At 37.3% G+C, this 22440-nt stretch overlaps 1 protein-coding gene across 1 annotated transcript in view; it reads left to right on the top strand.

The window, feature by feature from the left end:
- The window catches only part of stxbp5l (syntaxin binding protein 5L), a gene marked incomplete at both ends in the record, with an annotated part of 133254 nt that overhangs the window by 64537 nt on the left and 46277 nt on the right, over positions 1 to 22440 (top strand). The window contains 3 exons of the mRNA XM_080498534.1: positions 4436 to 4570; positions 17825 to 17888; positions 19680 to 19763. Of these exons, the coding sequence (XP_080354660.1) occupies positions 4436 to 4570; positions 17825 to 17888; positions 19680 to 19763 (283 nt within the window). The remainder of the gene's footprint in view (positions 1 to 4435; positions 4571 to 17824; positions 17889 to 19679; positions 19764 to 22440) is intronic.

Here is a 22440-nt window from a genome sequence, read left to right as displayed (position 1 = left end):
ATCTGCATGTGATGTGGGCACAACATTATAACCTACATCAATCAAACAGAGTAATGCCTGCACATCAGCTAAAAGTCACAAATTTTTTAATTATATTCAGATCCAGTTTGGATTTTTGTAAATTTGTAATTTTGAGCTTTTAGTCATTCAAGTAATGAAACATTATATCACAGTTAAGTAACAAAACAATGCAATAAATCAGATATATTTCTCTATTCATGTGTTGTTTGTTTTAACTAATGTGATGGATAAAACTGTTGTAGTGTGGAGTTTGTATGTTTGAATTAAAATTGTCATTGAGAAGAAAAGATCTAGTTTAGCGAGAAGCTGATTTTCATGCCATGACAAAACACATGTATTTGAATATATTTTGAATAAAAAAAACTAATGAAGTAGGTTGTATTTTAAAACAAAATACTTTAGTGTTTTCCTGTGCATTTTATGCTGTGAATCTATCCATTTTAACCGGTATGTTTTAGTTTTCGAGCAGCTGGAGCCATCACTGTGTGATACCGATGCCCACACAAACACAGAGGTGAACATTTGAAATAATGCTTCACTTCAAAGGTACTGAAAGCGTCTATGACTCGGTTTCTACCTGTCTTTGTGGCACAGTGATGTAGGAGGCAGGACGGCTGGTTTTCAGTCGAAGAGCAGTGAATCATTCTCCAAAGACTTAAGTAGAAAGCGGGCACCATGAGTCAACCATCAGAAGCCAGGCAGTGGCTTTCCATTTAGCTCTGTGTATCTGGGCTCAACCTCTGGTAATTAGCACCCTAACACCTGAGCACAATCCCACAACAGTAGCAAATGAATCACTGGAAATGGCGGGGAGAACTGTGTTGTGATAATTGACAGACAACAGCTCGTTCCTGCCGCTCCTCTTTGTCTGTCATGCTGTGGTCCAAATCTGAAAACAATCCAAACTCAATGTTATACAATATTATTTGCTAGCTGTAGTTTTCAGCTGTTATTTCAGCTATTGCTCTGATCTCTGGATTCGCTCTATCCAGCATAACTGCGGATAGTGGACAACGTCGGAGTTCTGAACCAGCTGTGTCGTGCGCAGCAGATGGCAAGGTTGCCAGCTCCCAAGATGATTCCCACATTGCAATTAATCTCTACACCTGTTTACTTCATAAAGGTTATTCGCTCCTAAACTAGTCTCACCGAGGCTCATTAGCTGGCAACTAAATCCATGTCTTCTCTTGTCTCCTTGCATCAATAATTACAATTTCCAATAGTGGTGCCCTGGTCTAACTGCCTGAAGTCAAAGCTACATTTTCCACATATTTCAATGAGGATCTTTATTTACACACACTACACTTACCTCTCACCCATTCCTCTCATCTTCTCATTTTCCCAATTAGATTTTGATGCCTCTAAACTTTTCTTGACATTTATGTCACTGTTGCGCTCATAAAAGAAATAATCGGTACTCTAAGGCTTTTCTGAAGATGCTTCTTAAAAGCTTTTTTTTTTTTTTCAAACGCAATGCAAGATGACTCTCAGGACTGTATTTTAACAGTCTTAGCACACATGTTCAATGCATCCCCAAATCCACTTTGCCAGTTTAACGCTGGCTAATCGGAGCAGGGGGGAGGATGCAGTCAAAGCAGTTATTCCTTAGGGTGTTTTCACGATTGTTATGTTGCTGTGGTAAATTCATGGCACCATGAGCATTGCCATCCTAATTCTTATGCACATCAAACCAGTGGATCAACAATACCTGAAGAGTTGGGATCAGTCTACTTTCACAGACACGCTGGTGCGGTTCAGTACCACGTCTTAACACAGCACACAGGTCATCAATCATCCCATCTTCTCGACCTCCTAACAGCTGACTATGGGCAAAGGCATGCTACACCTTGGATAGTTCTCCAGCCCATCACAGTGAAAAAAGAGAGAAAGACAATCTCACATTCACACATTTATAAAATGTACTATTATACATGTCGTTAGAGGAGAGAAGTAAACCCAAATATCTGGAGAAACCCTTACCTCTACAAGAACAAGATGCACACTGTCACATAAATGCCTGGTATCAAAGTGACTATATTCTCGTGTTGAGCTGCTTAAATCACAACCAACCAGATGAATCCAAAATGAGTCAAACACAGGATGTGACAATGCATCTTCTTTTTCTATGACGCCTTTTCTATTTGTTGATTCTTGTTTTGTTTTTGTTTTTTGTTGGTTTTTTCTTGCTTTTTTAATGAAAACCTCTTGATATTAACTCATTAAGTAATATCGGGATTATATTTAGTCCAGGATACTGCATGATTGCGGGACTTATGGATGTTTTGTCTCAAAGCATGCGTCATAAAAGCATGTAAAATAATAACCACTTCTTTTGGTTTGGGGCAGCAAATGAAAGGCCACTGCACAATTGTTGTGAATACAGCTGTAGTCTGCATTAGCTGTAGGTCCAGTAAGCTATACACGACTGCAGCATATACATGAGAGCAGCACATTGACGTAGTAGTTCATACTCTTGCCTCACCATCACGGAGGTAACGTCCTTCTGTTTCACTTAATCAGGTTTCATCCTGTAGTCCAGAGATGAGTGTGCTAGGTGAAGCATGCTTTATTGTGATGTAACTTTAGGATTCTAATATGTACTATAATGTGAAGATATGAGTGAATGCTTTGACTGAGAGATCTGTTCTGGGTTTACTCTGCGTATGCAATTACAAACCCAAATTACCCTGGTCTCCATTTTAATGGTTAAATACACAGCATTATAGTCATGGCACAAGGCTATGTTAGGCTTTGCTATTTTAAAGTTGTTCAAATGATTTTCAAGCTTGCTGTGGGCATAATGTTGTAAATTACCCTAAAGAGTATGTTCTCACCACATTGCTACTATGAATGAGTGACAACTTTAGATCAACACAGAGGCAGTCAGTATAGAAGGAAACTCTGGGACAGCCCACCTTTGTAATGTCGATGAGTTACCATGTTGCAAATTTCATCTGCTTGTCAGATCCTGACACATCTTTTCTTCATGTCAACAATAAGTAAATTATGGTCTTAACACTGCTGTGCATATGTAATGCAACTACACATGGAAGAGTGTTGGCCTATATAGAATGATTCCATTACGAATCCATCAATTTACAACTATGACATTTTTATGCTTTATACCATGATACTGAATACAAGCTAAACACACAATGATAGTATGTTTCAAGAATTGAAGTAAATTCGTTGCTTATGAAATTATTCAAAATTACTTAGCACCATTATAAACAATATGTGCAGTCGATGCCAAAATGTAATATTACACCTAATGATACTTCATGAAGGTTGAATCAAATGACTCCTTTTATGTGAACATTAAATGTGTTGCTTTGCATTCATGTTGGGGGGGGGGGGGGGGAAGACAGCTGAATAATCTTCCGTCTCCCTTGTGAGTTTAAATGTTGCCATCTCCTCAAGCACTTAAAATCCTTATTGAATTGTCCTCCGTCTCATTTGTCTACTATCTAATAATCTTGCCGCTTGCTGGGTGGGTGGCTGTGGGCCTGGAGCCCCCCACAACCACCACCACCATCTCTACAAGGTAATCAGCATGGACAGGAGTGACTTACTGTGGCCTGAACTTTATTCCCCGGTTTGGTGTTTATGAACATGATATATGCCGGCGGCGGAACAATAATGGCTTAAGCTTCACAACACATCCTAATTACTATATATGCTATAATCATCAGCGGTGCATGAGACATGAGTCTTCTACAGGCTTTAACAGATTGAAAAGTGTGCGAAATTCATAAAATAAGATATCTCCCAGGCCTGAAAACATTGATTTAGAAAGGAGTTTCTCTGCAGTTATAAAATATTTAAATGAGTCTTTAAATTATTTTTGTTTGTAATGCAAATCAAGCAAACACAAATGTATTTCCTCTTGCTACGTATATAGAGGTAAGCAGTGTCGGATGTACCTGCACAAAAGGTTCCGTACTGTCTGAAACAAACAGACTCTACAATAAACCTTGAAATAAGATAAGTGAAGATTTAATCATTTTGTTTCCAAATGGTTTTGGTCCATTAAGCAGATGCCTCGAAGCTCACTTTTTTCCTTTTTCTTTTTTTTTTCATTTCATTTCATTTGATTTGCTTGTTGTGGTGCCCACCATAAACATACATACAAAGCCTCAATTGTTTATTTTCTATTTATTCTAAAAGGAATATTGTAATTTTCAATAGCTGTTCCTCATTTTTCTGCAGAATGCAATCTTCATAAACACAAATAGGCGTACATCAATGAAAAAGATTACCATGTCTGTGAAATACAAAGGTTTTCTGAAAGCAGAATTGTCTGTTATGTTTGATGGGTGTGGAGTCGGAAAGAGATTGTTTAAAACAGACTGGAAGGCCTTTGTGACTCAGTCTGCTAAAATTCAACCTTTCACCTTCTCTTCTCGTTCTGCAGGATCACATTTTGCCACCTGCCGTTTCAGAGTAAATGGCTGTACGTGGGGACAGAGCGTGGCAACACACACATTGTCAATATCGAGTCCTTCATTTTGTCTGGCTATGTCATCATGTGGAACAAGGCCATCGAACTGTAAGTATCTACGAATTATGGAGCTGGAAAAGGCTGACAATTTTAATCAGCGATGATTGTGACCATGTCGATAGAGTGACTGGCAGTTATTGAACCTGTGTCTTGTTTGTGGAACACTGATTGGCAATTGACTTAAACTTGTTCTGAGTATTTCTTTGTATATGACAAAGAAATAACAAAAAAAAGTTCAATTTAGAGTTATGAAGTTTTAACAATATAAGTTTTGTAGTGGTTGTCTTACACACATAGCCTTTTATAAACTCTTCAATTATTATTATTTTTTTTTTAGGTTCAGGTATTGGAAGCGAACAAGTGAAAAAAAAGTCTCTCATGGGTTCTTTTGTTTGTTTTGTTGTTGTTGGTTGTTTTTTAACGTTAAGGCAAATTTAAGTACCCGTTCATCACATTTTTTTGGGGGGGGGGATGATAGTGAACAAAATTTTAATATTTTTTTTCTAAACCAAGTAGCTGTGAGAATGGTTGATTATTATTTCACATTCAATATATTACCTTGACTTGCTATTTTACACAAACACCCATCCAATACACACACATGCACACTCAACGATATTCTAATCTACTGGAGACTTGAATCGATACCGTTGAAATGGGCTTGTTTTCACTTGATGTTACCATTGTGCTTCACTTAAATAAACACACAGATTGTGCTGTTATTTATTAGATTGAACCTCAGAACAGGGTTACCTCAGAAATTCAGACTTTCCTTGTCTACAAAGCCAAATCACACTGTAATATTTTGAAATTTCCCATGAAATGCTTGCAATTGGTCCTAAAACCAAACAGAAACACATTGTCATAATGACTTGATGTGTTACAAGATTGCTACAAAGCAAACACAATTGTCCTTGAACTGTGGCGATACTCCAAGCTGTCTCCAAGAATTCCCAGTGTTGTGTAAGGCTTTACATCTGTGCTGAAGATTAGTCGGCAGAAGCTGTTATTAATTTGTTGACATGCACTTTTTGGTTTCGTCCCGAGTGTTGGCTGCGGAGCTGACATATGCTGTAGATTGACGGCTTAAAGCCCCATCAAGCATGCACAAATGCCACTCAGTTGCTTTGCTTGTTGTTCTTGGTTTCACCCACCTACGCGCCACTCTTCTGGTGTTACCCTGACAAGTCCCCTGCTGCAGTGTCTGTCATAAGTCACTCTTCTACCAAGCCATCTTGTTGCCTCGTGACAGCCCAAACCACAGTGAGCAGTCTTAACACCGATGTGTATGCGTGGGAGGCCTGTCTGCCAATCATGACAAAAGTCTCAGAGGCTGAGATGGTGGGCGTGGATACATGGGATATTTGGTGTGTTGGGTCTTCACCACAGTATCAGCAGAGAGGGCGTTACAGGTTATTGTTGTTGTTTTTTTTTTTTCTCCAAATCACATTTCATACTCCAGGGATGTATTGACAAGTGTGAAACAGTGGTACGTGCAAAATCTACATATTTGATTTCGTATTCCATGCTCCCTTTGAATGTTAAAGTGACAGGTGACAAACTGACCATCAATGTTATATCCATCAAAAAATTTTGGCTCACTGAGAAATCTTCAGAGCTGCTTTTCTTTGATTCGTTCAAGTTTCTGGAAATATGTTCAATAACTACAGCTCATTTGAATTATATATTTTCTTTTGGTGCTTTGATAATGGTGGCGGTGAGTTCAAAATGCTGAGATATACATGTTATCCATGTGCATGCATGTGTTTTGTCAACGTTCCCTGGCTACTACTTCCTGGTATTCTGGCTATCTGTACTGGATTTATTCTAAGTAGCGTGGAGTAGGCTCCAGTTCCAGTCTGAACAAATTACCGAACACTTGAAATTTGAAGTATCTGTCAAATGAAAAGTAACAATTGTATTGCTACTGATCCAGATGAAGGTATAGTAAATGTACACTTTGTTGGAGAAGTGCTGTTAAATCCAAAAGTATAAAACAGCACTCTGGAATCCGCCATTGTTGTTGTTGAACCATGCCTGTGAAGAACAAGTATGGACAGAAACTCTTGTGCACACGGTCAACAGGGAAAGCGTGTTGCGTGTTCCGTGTTTACATAGCTGTGGACAATTTGAAAATGATGCACTCTGTATACAAATTTTAAAGAAGTGCCCTTGTTCAAGAACACCACAATCCAATGAAAGTTTACCATTTTCACTTGAACCCTATTACATAAACAGGGCCTGTGGTGATGAGTAAATAAGGTGAACGGCCATCATAGCCAACAATGACTAAGCACACCAACACAACCTTTTTTTTTGTATTGCTTTTATAATCAAGAATGCCAGAAAAATACACCTTACAGTTTCATAATATAACCACTAACTTTGCTTTTGTGACTGAAGCAGAACAACATGAAAGCTTTCGACAGCAAGTATCTTTGCTCTCCATATTTTGTAGCGCCATATAGCACAATATAGTCTCTATTTTATTCACCCGTCAACGCTCCACCTTTCTGAAGTGCGGTTCATGTGAAGTTTACCGAGTAGAAAATGAATCTTGGCTTATCACCGCACAAAAAGACCGGGGGATTTTGTAGTTTGTCCTCAGAGGTTTTCCATGAAACATAAATAGAGATGAACAGGGACTTCTTGTTTCCTATCTTTGAACATCGTCCACCTTTTTTTTGTTTGTTTTTTCACAAAGTGTAAAACCTTCAGCGTGAGTGTGCCACACTGGTGTATGTGTCTATATTTACACTTGTGTGTGAACATTTTGCATAGCAGCCGTTCACAGATGCACTAATTTAATACAAACTCAAATGGGTTCTCTTGAAAAGAATCAGTTCTTACTCGAATTCAGCTGGGGCCACTGTTACCAAACAGGAGGGTGGGGCTCTCATTGAAATTCAAATTGGTCTGCATTGTATTTAACACACTCTTTCATCTTCCCGAGATTCATTCCAAAATGAGATATCAACAATGAGATGCAAAAACGAATGAGAAAACAGAAGAGCCCAATGCACACCCCGCTGCAGTTCAGAGATCCTTCTGATGAACTCAATTGTGTTTTCGTTGGCATCATGTCAGCTCTAATCAACATTGGCATGTTTAGCAGTTTCTACTATTAGGATTGTAAAATAAACAATGAGCTTTCAGTAACCACCTGACAGTTGCAGTCTCATGAAAGGTAGAAAATGCTACAACAACAAACAATATTGAAGATATTGAACTATGGAAGATATTGAATTGACATAAGGAGGAAAACTACCCTTGTTTTCCAGACAGGAAAATTATATCTTTAATTGGCCTAGATTAACACTTATTTCCGAAATTAATATAAATTGTTGACTTCTTCTGAATTATGGGGAGGCTTAGACATATTTTTGTAGCTATCACTCGCTTTGAATTCAGGTCAGTATACTCTTTTGTTTAATTTAAGTAATGATTTAAAACTCCTCACAGAAAAACCTCCATCCAGATTCTGGTTATAATCTTGCTGCTAACGACAGCTGCAGGATATATCGTAAATATATTGCCATCATCGTATTAACATTCACAATATACAAAGGGATGACTGAACTGCAATAAATGGTATTTTTCTATGCGTTATGCATTCATGTTCTTCATTCTTCATGCCATGTTCCTCCTACTGAATTTGAGTCACAATAAATTGCACTTCAGTATTTCATCATCATACCTGTCGTCAACATGCCAGAAGTCAGAAATGAAAATTACAAACCATAAACTTAGCAAACTGCTCCACTTCTGATTCACTGTTTCAGATATGCACCATTGGTAATTAAGAAAAACCTCTAGAAAAAACAAACTAATCCCATTAGATTAGATGAGCTAAGCCCAAAATGCTATTTTCAAAATATTATCTCATTAATATAACAAAAAATTATTTCTTGTTTTATGTGAATGCATGATTTTACATTTCAAGAGCCGAATATTCTTAAATGTCTAAAATAGTCAAAACTCTCATGACATGTTTCTGTATTCCAACACATACCCCCATCCCCCCTGTGTACGTTCATCACCCATTCACCTGTTCATAACTTCCATGTGGTACCAGACCTCTGCACTCCACGTTCTGTAACAAGGTCAGTTACTGTTTTCAAGTCAGTGTTTATATTTTATTCAGTATTTTTCTAAACCTCGTGGCTATATTTGAGTATGAACTAAGAGACAGAGTTTGCTAGCAGATTTCAAGCAGGCCTTGGTTTTTTTGAAACCAACATAGCAGCACAGTGTGTACTCTGGCAGGGTCATTCTCAAAATGTGCTCGGCAAGATAATAATATTATAAGGCATTTCTCATTGTGCTTTAAAGGCACTCGTTATGCCTGCTAAATTATCCAGCTTGTGTGCATCTTGATTTCATGTCAATTGAATGACTTTTATGCATTTGTCTACAAATGGATGAAACCGAATTAAATCATCAGAGTACCGAGGAGTTTTACTTAATCAAATAGGACCTGCAGATTTTAACAAACAGGCCAAGTCTTATTTTTCATTGACCCGTCAGCCTTTCTTCTTCCTACGTTTGACCGTCTTGCTGTCTTTCTCACCAGAGGAACTCTGTTGAACAAATACACTCTGTATGAGTGGTGCCCATCATGTAAGAAGACCCCAGATGTATTTACCAGCCCTTCTCATTTAATATATAGAGTCTGACCGATGTGGCAGATACAGTGGAAATCACACGCTGCAACGAGACTGAATGATCAGTCAGGACACTGGCTCTGATTTGACATTGCCATGGAGACAAGTCATAAAAACTGCAGATGCTTGTCTCGTTGTTGGGGCCATGGGCTAAGGAAAAGTTTGCAGTAACTCTGCACTTTTTTTGGGCTAAAATATCATGTAATTTGTCCTCCATTTTTTCTTCCCATTTATTTATTTTAATGTCACAAATTTGTAACTAATGATAATAATACGAACAAATCAATTGCTTTTGATTTGCAAAAATCACAAAACACGTATACATAGACGGATGAATGCACAAAGAACTGAGACAAAAAACTTGATTTAAGTCTCCCTTGACAAATACTGTGAAGGTTTTATTTTCTTTCACATTCTGACATTTCTTTTCAGGTATTCAGGTATGTAACATTTTAACTTTGCACCAGCCTTTTCACCTTCACTTTTTTTATATGAAGGATTCTAAATGAATCCCCAGCTACAACAAGTGAGGTTGATTAAACTAGGAATCTGTACTCGTGCTGGGATGTGACTATTAAAGTAGTTTACACTGCACCTGGAAGATCATTTAAAACATTCAAATTAAATATGTCAAATAAATCTGAAATATGACGGTAAACTTGTGACAATCACATACGAGAGGTAATGTTGAAAAAAAAACATGTCACAACTTATTCTAAAACAACTGAGGCAGATTTCTCCAAACTGTCATATTTGATATTTACAGCAATATTTCATGGTTAGCCAGTAGGGTGTTAGCTCAGGACATCACTCTCTCCGCTAATAAGGCAAAATGTACACACAAGTGCACACACTGCAGGAAGCATGGAGGTTTTGTGGATTGCTTATACAAAGTAATTTCATCATCTATTGTTGTTGGAGACCTGTGCAGAAAGAGATGGGGGGGGAGCAAACTGAAAAACCGAATCCTGCATTTTCTGTACTGTTGTATCCATCTTAAGGTGCTGCTGCTGATCCCTGCTAATAGAGGCCAAAACCCTGTTACACCCCGGAAAGCTCACCAGCCCACCACAGGGCAAACTCAAAAGACACAAACAACGACACAAGAGCAGTTTGTACAGTGGAAAAAAAATAAGTGTTCACAGAAAACCCATCCATGGACAAGGGAGAACATAGTCTTCATACATAAAAGCCTTGAATCACAGTTTTGAATTGTTGAACCAGGGATATCTTCAGTGAGGCAATAGTGCATACCACTACTTCACTGTGTGACGCCAAGGCCAAATGTTTAGCTGTTTTTTTATATTACAAAACACTGTTAACTGATGTATTTTATTCAGACCCCAGTTGACAGTGTGGCCTGCTTCTCCGAGACAAAAGATGGCATTAGCCCAGGTGAGGTACTAAACAAGCATTACAATTTTAAGATAAAAATATGTTCACGCTTAAAAGTGAAGATATTAAAATTATTCACAATAACAATCTTCTGTAAGCTGGATGTGCTACTAGATATTAAAAAAAACAACTACTCTTTAGCTTTTGAAAAACGTACAAGATTGTATTGAATTTTACCTGATAAGCTGCATTTTTGGTTACAAATAAAATAATGAAAAATAAAGACAGGAAACCTCATCTTGAATACTGTGATTCATTGTTGATTTATACACGAGGAAAAAAACCCAAACAAACTTGATTTTAGATCAATATTTTTACACTTAAAGTTTAAACCTTACAATTTGATGCTCAACTTAAAACAGCAACAGGAAACAAACATAGGAGGCTTGTTTGTTGAAATTCCTTTGCCTCGTTCGTACTTGCTGAAAAAAAAATCGAAGATAAATGAAGTGTATACATCGATATTGAGGAATGAAATGAAGGAGGAGGTGAAATCCACTGGCTTCTGTTGTTAAGATCAGCTTTTATTATTGCTGCTCATTGTCAAGTGAGTAATATCATTTTACAAAATAGCGAGACTCACCAGGTCTTGCTCCATTATTCCATTGTTTTCATAATATTGTCAAGCTCTCCATTGTTCCCCGGGAGATATGTCATATCTTGAATGGAGTAAACACATTCAAGCAATACAACCCATGGTGAGAGAACAGAATCCAGATCCAGATTATAAAATACAACACAATTCAAACAGATTCAAAGTGTTGTGAGGTATTTTATCAAAAATGTAATGTGCAGTTCCTGGATGTGGACTAAAGTTGGGGGGGAAGGACAATTGCAGCACAGTTGGCTTTGTGGCATATATCATTATAAATAAACTGGAATTTACCAACAAAACTCAAGCAGAGTAACTGTTTTATTGTATACTGTGAATAAATTCCAAACAATTTTGCATCGTAAGCAGAATTAACTTAAAATAAAATGTGATATGATTACTTCTTATATAGTCCTGTTCCAGTCAACCTAGTGAGTTCTTACCACTTTTATCACATTCCTTCAGTTTAATCCCATGTTTATTTAGTCCATCATTTTAGTCTTTATCTTAGTTCAAGTATACAAGAACTATTTTAATCTTTTTTTTCTTCTTTTTTTTCATTTTTCTCAAGAAATTTATAATGTACATGTAAACATTTTTTGTGAATCTTGTTTCACACATTTTCTCTAATCCTTAAAAAAAACATGGTTAATGACTTATATCATTGCATAAATCTTTTTATTTATGGTACAAATTCAAGGAATACAATCAGACATGGAAGTTGTTGACGAATTTGCCTCTTCATTTTTTAACTCCAAAGTAAAAAAAAAAAGTGAAAAAACTAATTTATTCTCTGCGGCTTCAAATAAAAATACAAATAATAAAAAAAAACAAAAAACCGAATATTATCTTCCCTCTTCCTCCTGAATCCTGTATAAAGTATTTTATTGGTTCTTTTTCTGTGTCTGATGTTCTGATGTTTGGTCCTAAATGACCCCACTGCTAGGGAATATGAACGCACCAAAGCTGTGACTAGGAAGTGGAGATAAACCATTTAAAAAACAAACAAACATTAAATATCATATAATATTTCACTTAGCATTTTTGTTGACAAAAATTAGGAGAGATTGTATGACTTCTCGAAATCTGAAAATATTATAGTCTCTGTCAGTGTTTCATGACATAAGTGGTCCCGTTTTATCTTCGTCCCAGTAAAAACAAAAAAAACTAAAACCTTTGTCGGTCATATTTCGCCTCAGTTTTCATCAACAAAATTACACTACTTCTAAATCCCTCCAATACTGTTTGGTCTGCTTACACTTCCATTAGATGTTAATTGAGCTGCACCAGAGTACATTTTCACACTGACACACTGCTTCATTCAAACTTGGACCACTTATTTGCTTTAATTTATTTGGTTTGCAAATAATCCAATACTGTGTTATGGCATCCTTATGTGCCTTAATTGGTCTGCACAGTGGTATTTCATAGTGGGTTGGTTGGGGTTTGAGGCTTTTCTGCTTGCAATTTGCATGTTCTGGATGGATGGATGGATGGATGGATGGATCTTTTTAACGTGTACTGTACATCTGATACACAGCCTTGGTACATGCAGTCGTATGGGACTTGATGTGAAACAACATGACTTGGGTTTTTACAGTGTCTGTTTATGCCAAACACGTTTCATGTCCTTCATGTCTCTGCAGCTACCTTGCCATTCCCTTCCTCTCCCCCACTCCTCTTCTTCTGTCATGTTGATTATTTACCCTTTTTCTGGCGGTAATAGGTTGCCATGGCTACCACTGGTCTTGGTGGAGTTCAAGGTGTTTTTACATTTGGTGTCATGTGTGTGATCTCACATATTTTGGCAGTCAAGCTCCACGAGAGTGCCTGCAAAAAAAAACTAAAAAACTGCCAGCTTTGCAGACAGATGAATGAATTTGCTGCTTAATTCTCAAAGCACTTTATCATTCATTTTTACATTTTCTTTTCTTCTCACTATCAGCTATTGTTTTCACTGATCTGTTCCTTCTTATTGTTGCCTGTTAATTATTGAAGTGTGGTGTCGAGTGCCTGCTGAAGCGGTGGAAGTAGCCCAGGTTTTACTTCCACTGAGCCACAACAAGGCTGTGCAGCTCATCAGTAGCTGGCTTTTGGCACAGTTTTGAGCATAACTTTGCCAGCATCATTGCTTAACAAGCCCTGGGACACTAGACCCTATAATGACAGCATTTACACAGAATAATTTGCCCATTTGTTCATTTTAACAATGTCTTTACATCTCTACAGAGAATGAGAATAATCAAGTTATTCATGCTTTTCTAAAAGCACACCAGCTACCCTCACCTCAAAAGACTCGGAGACTGATTAGAGACATCAATCAGATTTATTTAAATCATTTTACCACCAACAAGCTTAAGTTTATGATGTGCTTCTTGTCATATGACCTGCTTAGAAATCTCACTGCACTTACTATTCATATAAGTGCAATCAGACCAAACAAAACAAAACAAAGACAAACATCACTTCCGTATTTTTTTTTTTTTATTATACCAAAGCAACCGAACACACTTCATATTTTCCCATTTCCATAAAGCTTTACAGCACTCTGATGTTTGACCTGAAAACCTTTCATAATGAACCGTTATACACGACAGAGGCAAACACAGCATTCATCTACGTATTCAATCTTTCTCAAAACATTTTATGTGAGTTTTAAAGGATGGCCTTGCCAGCTGATGACGAGGCAGTAAGTCACCCCAAAAAACTTTATTTTCCTCCACAGTGAGGAGTTCAGCAGTCAAAGAAAATAAACTGCACACAATAGCCAGCTTTCAGCTCATTCTATTCAAAATTAAATAACTGCTCGAAACTTTTTCCTTTCCTTCAAACAACTTTCACTTGTACCAATGAGCTAAAGAAAAATCACATTTTGCTTGCATGTGGAGGGCTTAAACTACAGCGAAATGTTTTTGTTTTTTTAAATCCTGCACAGTTATGTTCACACCAATGATGATGGATTTGAACTGTGAAGTGCTTGTGAGGTGCTTGCACCATTGGGAGTGACTGAAGTTCATGGTGTTGTTAAAAACACTTCGGCTCATGGACATACGGAGATTGGACTTGAACCACAGACCTCAAGAATTGTCTTACTTGTTCTGGACGGCTTCTGTAGCATTAATAGCTCTTGTCATTGAACAGCCGTGGCCACTCAGTGATTGAACGGGTGTTACGTAGAGTGCAGACGGTTACAATGATACTTTGGCTTATTACTGCATAAATCGCTGAATAGAAGCGTATTGTGAGCTTGCTGTGGTTTCATGTCTTTATCACTCCCCAGCAGCAGCCATAACTAAATGGGCCCATTTGAACATGTCAGTCACATTGTACCTCGGCTTCCCAGATCAGCTCACGTTTCAGCCACAGTGTTAAAATACCCTGATTGTGGCAGCGACAGCGGCTTTCTGGGACGATCATGTTGCTTTTAATTTATGGAGGGAGGCACAACAATGAATTTCACATTTGAGGATTTTGGCTGTGAGAGCATTTTTATACATGTGATATGGCTTTCTATACACTGTACTTGTGTGTATTGAAGAAAGGATTTAGTGAATTATATGATGACATATCCTTGTCTAATGGAAATGAAATCCATGCACACAAATAGGCGGAACATGCATGTTATTCAATAATAATAATAATAATGAAGAATACTGAGTGATCAGACTCTGAAGAAGCATAGTGTTTGTCACTGCTCTCATACGCATAGAACGTCAATCTGCCTGCTGCTGATTTATTTCTTTTTTTGGGAAAACGGGCATGCCCAATCATCAACGCTCTCTGATATAGAACAGGAGAAGAAAAAAAAACGCAATCAAATGCTGCACATAAAGCTGCCTCAACAATGTACTATAGATAAGCTTGTCATTCTGAAGGAAACTACAAATTCAATCCAGTGGAAAAACCAATAAAAAGTGAATGTAAACATTCAGTCGTATTTAACATTTAAGAAAATCCACTATTAAAATTTAGAACTTTTAAAAAATAATGTCTGTTTCCAAAGTCATTGAGTAATCACGTCACAATAGTAATCTTCTTAATATTACACATTGATTGAGTAATTTATCAGCCCTACCTTTTATTCATTGAATTGGTCCAAATGGAGTCAGAAGAAATAATAAGTAGGCTATTAAAAGCAGACATTGTAGTCCCCAAATGAGTTTTCTCTTAATTGAATACCTTTTGTGAGGTGTTACCACATCCATTGTTGAGGAAGCTTTAACTGTGGTACATTGCATTACCTTTGTTTAAATACATTTATATATTTATTTTTAAGTGTACGTTTCTGATACACAGGCAACTACAACTCACATAATATGAGAACGGCAGACAGACATATCTGGGTTCAAAATGACCATTAGGCAAGCAGGTGAAAGTTTTGCAGGAGAGCAGTTACAATGAATGAGTGCTCTTTCAGACTACTCCTGCTCGAAGCAGCATTTTCCCCATAAACATAAACATAATCCACAACATATGGCTGTGTGAGCAGAGAAGGCACTGTGAAAATATTAGATGCCTGTAATTTACACTTACCGAATTTGATATGGATATGTGTCATAAATTTGCTTGGGGAAAAATATGATTATTATGGGATATGCTTGCAAGAAGCCAAAAAAGAGATACAAAGCAATGTTGGTCACAAAGTACAGGGAGAAGGACTGGCTGTAGACACTGGTGTTAGGTGGATTAATTATCGGTTTATATTTTTATTTCCATTTTTTTCTTGTAAATATGAAAATATAATTTGTGATAAATATGTACATTAAAAGCCACTTACTTTTTTTTGCTTGTTTTGCATTGCTCTGTTATGTCTGTGTTTTATTTAATTTATCTTATGTTTTGTTTTGCTGTTGTTCTCACATCAAGAAGTCTAATTAATACATTTAAATATCTTCTTAATTTAAGTTAAATTGACGTAAAACACAAAATGTAAAATGCTTTTTTGAAATTGTACAGAACAACTTTTTTGGAATATATTGTATTGTATAATAGCATATCATTGGATTGTAATTGTGGGTGCATTGAAATATTTATCACTTAAATGTTACAGCTGGTAAAGCTAGTTATGCGCTTGCACGTATGAAAATGCCAGTGATTGGAACAGCAGGAAAGCTCTGCCTCATGGAGACACCAGGCAGATAATGTCTGTGTTTACACTCAGTCAGACATGAAAGCAAACATTCAAAATGATCCATGTACAATTAGAATTTCTTTGGAAGCCAGCGTGGAGCTTAAGCTCATGCCGCAAATATCTGTTTTCCACAGTTTTTATAGCAAAATTTCAGCTACCATGTACAGTCTGATTAGAAATATACCCAAAATATCAGAATCAATTGCTACATTAAGATGTATGGGTGAATTGTCTTCCTTCTTTTTGAATCTGTTATTAAGGAAGTGAAAAGTACTAAGACAGCCACTGACGAGTGTTTAAAAGACAAGTTAGGACAGTTTAAGACAATCATGAGTTTAATTGAACTATTGTGTTCAATTAAACCTTGGTATTGGTTTGTAATCACTTTTACTTGAAATTTTATTCCTTGTCCTATATTATTATGGTCCCGTGGCATATGTAGGAACATTGCAGAATTCCTTAGTATTATTTCCAAGCTGCCAGATTAGAGCAGCCACATTTCCTGAGAGACACGTGCATGTTTGGCGCTGCTCTTAACAGCTCAACAGCTTTGATTCAGCCAGGATCTTGGCGCTGAGTCTATTTTTCACACTCTTGGTGCTCGATTCTCAGTAAAATTCACAATACAAAATTAAATGCTAATAGAGTCAAATTGACATCCTACTAGCAAGATGATATAATTTTACCACCAATGTCAGATAGAATAGGTGGGTGGGGAGGGAGGTAGGTAGGTAGGTAGCAAGGTAGGTAGGTAAGAATACTTTTTCACATTGCCCAATACACAACTCTAAATGCCACATTTGAGACCTAATTATTTTCACCCAGACTTTGCTTAAATCAGACTCGGTGCTTTTGCCTTAAAAAAAAAAAAAAAAAGATTAGGTTTCAGTGATTTAAGAATGCTGAAATTAATAGTTATTGTCAAGCCAAAAGCTGTCATATGAAATTGCGACAAACAGAGGACTTTACAAACCATAACTCTACATGAGTTTCATGGCCACAATAGATTTTCTTAGATTCTTGTAATGGGATGGTAAGAGGAGTAATACATGATATGCTGCAGTTTAGAAGTTAGAAAATGAGACATGATGCAATTTCTTATTAATGCAGATATAATATCGCCAGAAATTGTAAATGCCAGCCCTCTTTGGTCTGTGCTGTGTTAGAAAAAGATTAATCTCTGAGCGGTTGCATTTTTCTACGACTGCAGAGTTGGGATTTTGTTAATACATGGAAACTATAACCACAACAACCCTTGAATCATTTTAAATACTGTCGGTAAGGCTTATTGCTGTTGTTTCCTAATAAATGCAATAAGAATACAATTGATGGGTATTTTTTCCTCCACACATTGCTCATAGATTACACAATGTTTAGCCAAAGTGTTTGTGAGCTGAAGAGCCAACAGTGTTCAGTTTGGGTAGAATGACAAGCCTCCATTATCATTCTCGAGTCCTCTTATTACAGTGTTCATTACAGCTGATGTCTTTTTCACTCATGTCCCTTTTTTGTTATTATAGATCAACTAAAACTCACCCTGGACCAGTGGTTCATTTGAGTGACAGTCCAAAGGATGAAGGCAAGGTGAGTAGATGAAGCCAATCGGGAGGGGGGTTACCCTTCCCAGTTTGGGAACTATTTCTGTTTTCCTTCTCTCTACCTAAATCTTTTTCAGTCTTCACCCTTTCTTACTCTTTCCTGTTCTTCTATCTTTCTTTCGTTTCCCTCCTAATTACTCAGCTTTACTCTGTCAACCCAGCGTTCTCTGTGGCTCACTGAAAGGAAACATTTCTTGTGTTGTCTCCCTCCCACTGTTGCCGTCATGCTCTTTTTCTCTGCGCACGGAAGAAAAGAGCTGTGAGAGACCTGCAACTCCTTTCATCTGAGGCGAATTTTTCTGGGGTCAAGTTTCAGTCCATTTGGTAGGAAAAGTGTCAGGTGGAGGTTGCTGTAAAAAGAGAGGTCATTGCGGAGCATATTGATTTTCCCAATAGATTTTGCTGCCTCTGGGCAAAACCAGACTTGACATGCTGTGAAGGCTTAAAAGCAAGACATGAGTTAACAGCTGCTGTCACACAATGTACTCATTCGCTGCCAGAAAAGACAAAACACTGCTTCAAATATTGGGGGAGACTAAAAAAGAAATGATGGAGGCACATAATTCTTGAAAAGTAGGAGCAAAGGTGGTGTTTTAGTTTTATTTCCAAAACTATGTACCAAGATCAGTTTGGATGCGTTAAGTATTCAATAATGTTATGACTGTACAGTTTACATGCACATACAGAAAAATACTGAAACATTTGAATGTCAATGTTTCAGTGTACTCTTGTAATCATGATTATTTATAAGTAATGCTCAAAATATTACAAGTATCTTTAGTAGTGTGAGTTGTTCTTCAGTTCTCATCATAGAGCGTGCAGGGGCATGTCAAAGTTAATAAGACAATGTCCTTTTGATATCTGACTGTGACATCTTCATTCCTCTTGACTGTTGGTGTTGAAATGCAAACTTTCAGGGTCGTAAAAAACATGAAAGGGAATTTGTCTTTTTCCATCTCACCTGCCCTCAACTTCCATCTCCAGATGTGTGAAAGCAGACAATTTCTCTTCTCGGCAGCAGGCTGTGCTCCTCCAACGGCATCCTAATCTCCTGCCTCTGATCTGTAATCAGATTGTGTCGACTTTGCACTTATTGTGTGTGTGTGTGTGTGTGTGTGTGTGTGTGTGTGTGTGTGCGTACATGTGTAATTGTGGGCGCACATTGGTGTGTATATGTGAATTTATTGATACATACATGTTAAATGTTCTAAAATGCCAACTTGGAGGACTTGTTTTAGGACATATATATTCGTGAGGCAATGAGGCATATTTAAATGCATGCAATAGTGATGAAACTGCATTCCTTGTTTATTCAACTTTTGAAAATGATTGTAAAATTATATCTTGTAATCAAATATGACTTTTAAATAGTGATGATTTAACAACTAAATATTATTATGCTGTCCTTTTATGAACCCATCTCACTCAAGGTCAGTTGTGGCACCTGAACCAAGATGAGTTTGACGTCCCACTAACTTGTGTTCTCATCATAGCAAAAACTCTTAATGCACTGACATCCATGCCTCACTGTGCCACATTTAATGCCACAAACCTTGCATGTCTTAATCCGGTAATACATCATCACAGTCTATTCAAACTGTGCCACCAGAAGCAACTTAATCAGAGAATCAGAAGCTTATTACAATTCAAACCAGCTGCTTGGCATTACAGCGAAGAGTGCACTTTGGTAATTTACACTGGCACTGTTGGTGCATGCTGTGCTCTTACATCTTTCATCCCTTCATTATTTTCCATTCCCTGTCACTCCTCTCTGCAGCTGCTTGTTGGGTTTGAGAGCGGGACGATTGTACAATGGGACCTCCGGGCCAAGAAGGCAGACTTCAGAATCTACTATGATGAGGTGAGCCGCAATACCACTGTTCATATTATCTTGGAACTTATTGAGTGATTTCATTGCAGGGGTGCCTTTTTATAGAAGGAAGTATATTAGACAAAGATGTGTAAATGCATCAAAGAGAATAGCAAAAAAATATATCACAATGGTATTTCAGCGTGTTACACAATTTTACAAACTGCCTCGGACTCTGGAATACTGTGAAAACCTGGATCTTCTTGCCATTTAAAAGGTTGTGAGGCTTTGTATCTTGGAGCCCTGTAAATAATGAACATGAATGTGATCCACCTCGATGCATGAATACAGTGTGATTGATCTCAGGTCCGTGAGAGAATGAAGAATCTACTCTTGCAAAATTGTATATTGCAGCTTTAACAGCATCTTGCCTTTTGTTCATTTTCCTCACATCACTGATCCTGTTAAGTAACGGAGCTCCAGTCTCAACAAAGCAAATGGCTTTTTTTTCTTCTTCTTAATCTTTGAGCAGCTTCAACTCTTCTTTTCCAATGTGGTATCTTCGTCATCAAATATTAAAACCTATTGCCTGTCAACCAATTAAAGCTGGTTCAAGCAGCCATAATTGGAAGACCCATCTTCCCACTCGTTCAGCCTGTCAGCTGGAACAGGTGAAGACTGCTGCATCTGTTGCTATTTCACCCAGAGAGCAGCAGAGCGTGAAATCAAGACTGTTCTCTGTGTCTCTAAGTGACTCAGCTTGTGCTCTAGTAATTTGGTAGGAATTTGACACTGAAAAGGAGATATTTTAAGTCAAAGGTTATGCACTTTTAACACATGATTATTTGTGTAACAGTCACTTGCCATTTACCATTTATCATTAAAGTAAACAAATGTATACTGATGTGTGCAGCAAACTATATTCATGTGTTTCAATTCATGTGAATGATTTTTCTCATCAGAAATGGGAATGTCAGAGGAGTGTAGTGTATTTCACCATCAGACGGTGAGGGGGCGTACAAAGTGTGACAGCTCTTCTTGAGATGTGTGACTTTAGCCTCTTCACTCTTGGTCACTGATGTACTGTTTGTGGACACTTTTAATACATCTGTGCACTTTTCTAAAGGTATGTCCGGTATTATGTCAGTAAGATATTTTTTGCCATACTGATTTGGCATTAGAGCGGACTGAAAAACTATTACGTGATGCAATTAGTGAAACTGACAAAAATTAAACTGAGGTGTTAAAAAGAAAAGAACAAATAAAAGGTGATGCAATTAGTACCTCGGCCAACATGTAGGGGGCAGTGCTGAGCAGTCGGGTTTCTTCATTTCATACAAATTAATGATAGATCATAAATACAGACCAATTTATGCTTTCATGTGTTTTGAGTTCTTAAATTATGATCAAATTAAATATTTGCTCTAATAAAAAGTATAGAAATGCGGGAATAAAAATGAGCGTCACCTCCCCTGTCATAAATGTCACTGCACCATCTGTCAGAGGACTCTGGCCTTTCTGTGCAGATGCAAAAATTAAACTATTCGCATGTTTTTATTATAGAGGAGCGGAAAGGTTGTGTTTGTGCCATTTATTACATGTCGCCTTTTTATTTAATGACTGGCTATTTGCCAAATTCTAAACTTTGCATGGTTTACATAAAAATAACTGGGGAGAGCAAACCATAGCTCAGGTGAAAAGGCTTCTGGCATCTTGCTACTTTTTTATGTCATGTGGATGTTTTGTGAACATAAATGAGCACAAATAATTGCCACTTTCGTGTAATCAAAGTAAAGTTTTAATGGGCCAGTCAGCCTTTTCCCAACGTTTTTAAAAAGGTCAATCTCTACTCCAGTTCTTGTGGGGGCAAAACATCTTGGCCAGATTAGCTGCACAGTTCCTCACACTGAATGTGCAAATGGGAAAAAGGTTAATTTAGCACAATGTGGGGCCAAATACTCTCTGACCATTCATGTTGACATTGCAATTTAAATTGCATATTGCCCTCCTGCCTTTTTCCAGGGTGATGATCTCTATAACTTTGAATGAAATAGCTGGGTAAGATGTTTTCTTAAAGAACCACGACACAATAGTTGTGTCATGCAAAGACACAAAAAGGACTTTGTTGTTGCTGTATAGCTTTAGTATCATCGCCCCAGTGACTGGCAAGAAAACGACCACAGTCATACACAAAGAGTTTTAGTCTCTGAGAGCTGCTGCAATTTTACGTTTCTGAAATCTTTGTGTCAGATAAACTTTTTCTCTGCTGTACATATTGAACATGTTATTGAAAATAAGATGTTTTGTATTTCTGTGTCAGCCGCACATCAAGAAATTGTACAGGTTGTTGTTTGCTGAAACACATTAAAAGTGTTTTCATTTCTTATGGCGATTACTTTCTGGAATAACAATTTATTCTTTCATTTGTAATTCAACTTTGTTAATAGTTATAATAACTCTGACCAGGTCTTTGAGACCCCACTACAGTGTCTCTGTCCAATCATATCTAAATGTATTTATAAAGCACATTGAAGACACCACAGTGGACCAAAGTGCTGTACAAAGAATAAATATGATGTAAAAGTGGACAGTTCACACATTTACATAAAATAGATAAAATATTAAGACAATGTAATTTAACAAATTCAGTTAAAACAAAAACATGGGTAATATAAAAAAGTCAACAGTCAAAATGTGGCTTGTAAGGTGTGTTTCTGTGTACTTGGCT

The sequence above is a fragment of the Blennius ocellaris genome (genome assembly GCF_963422515.1).
Source record: "Blennius ocellaris genome assembly, chromosome: 6".
In the NCBI taxonomy this organism is placed as follows: domain Eukaryota; kingdom Metazoa; phylum Chordata; class Actinopteri; order Blenniiformes; family Blenniidae; genus Blennius; species Blennius ocellaris.
Note: the sequence above shows the minus strand (reverse complement) of the source record. Positions and strands in the feature narration are given on the sequence as shown.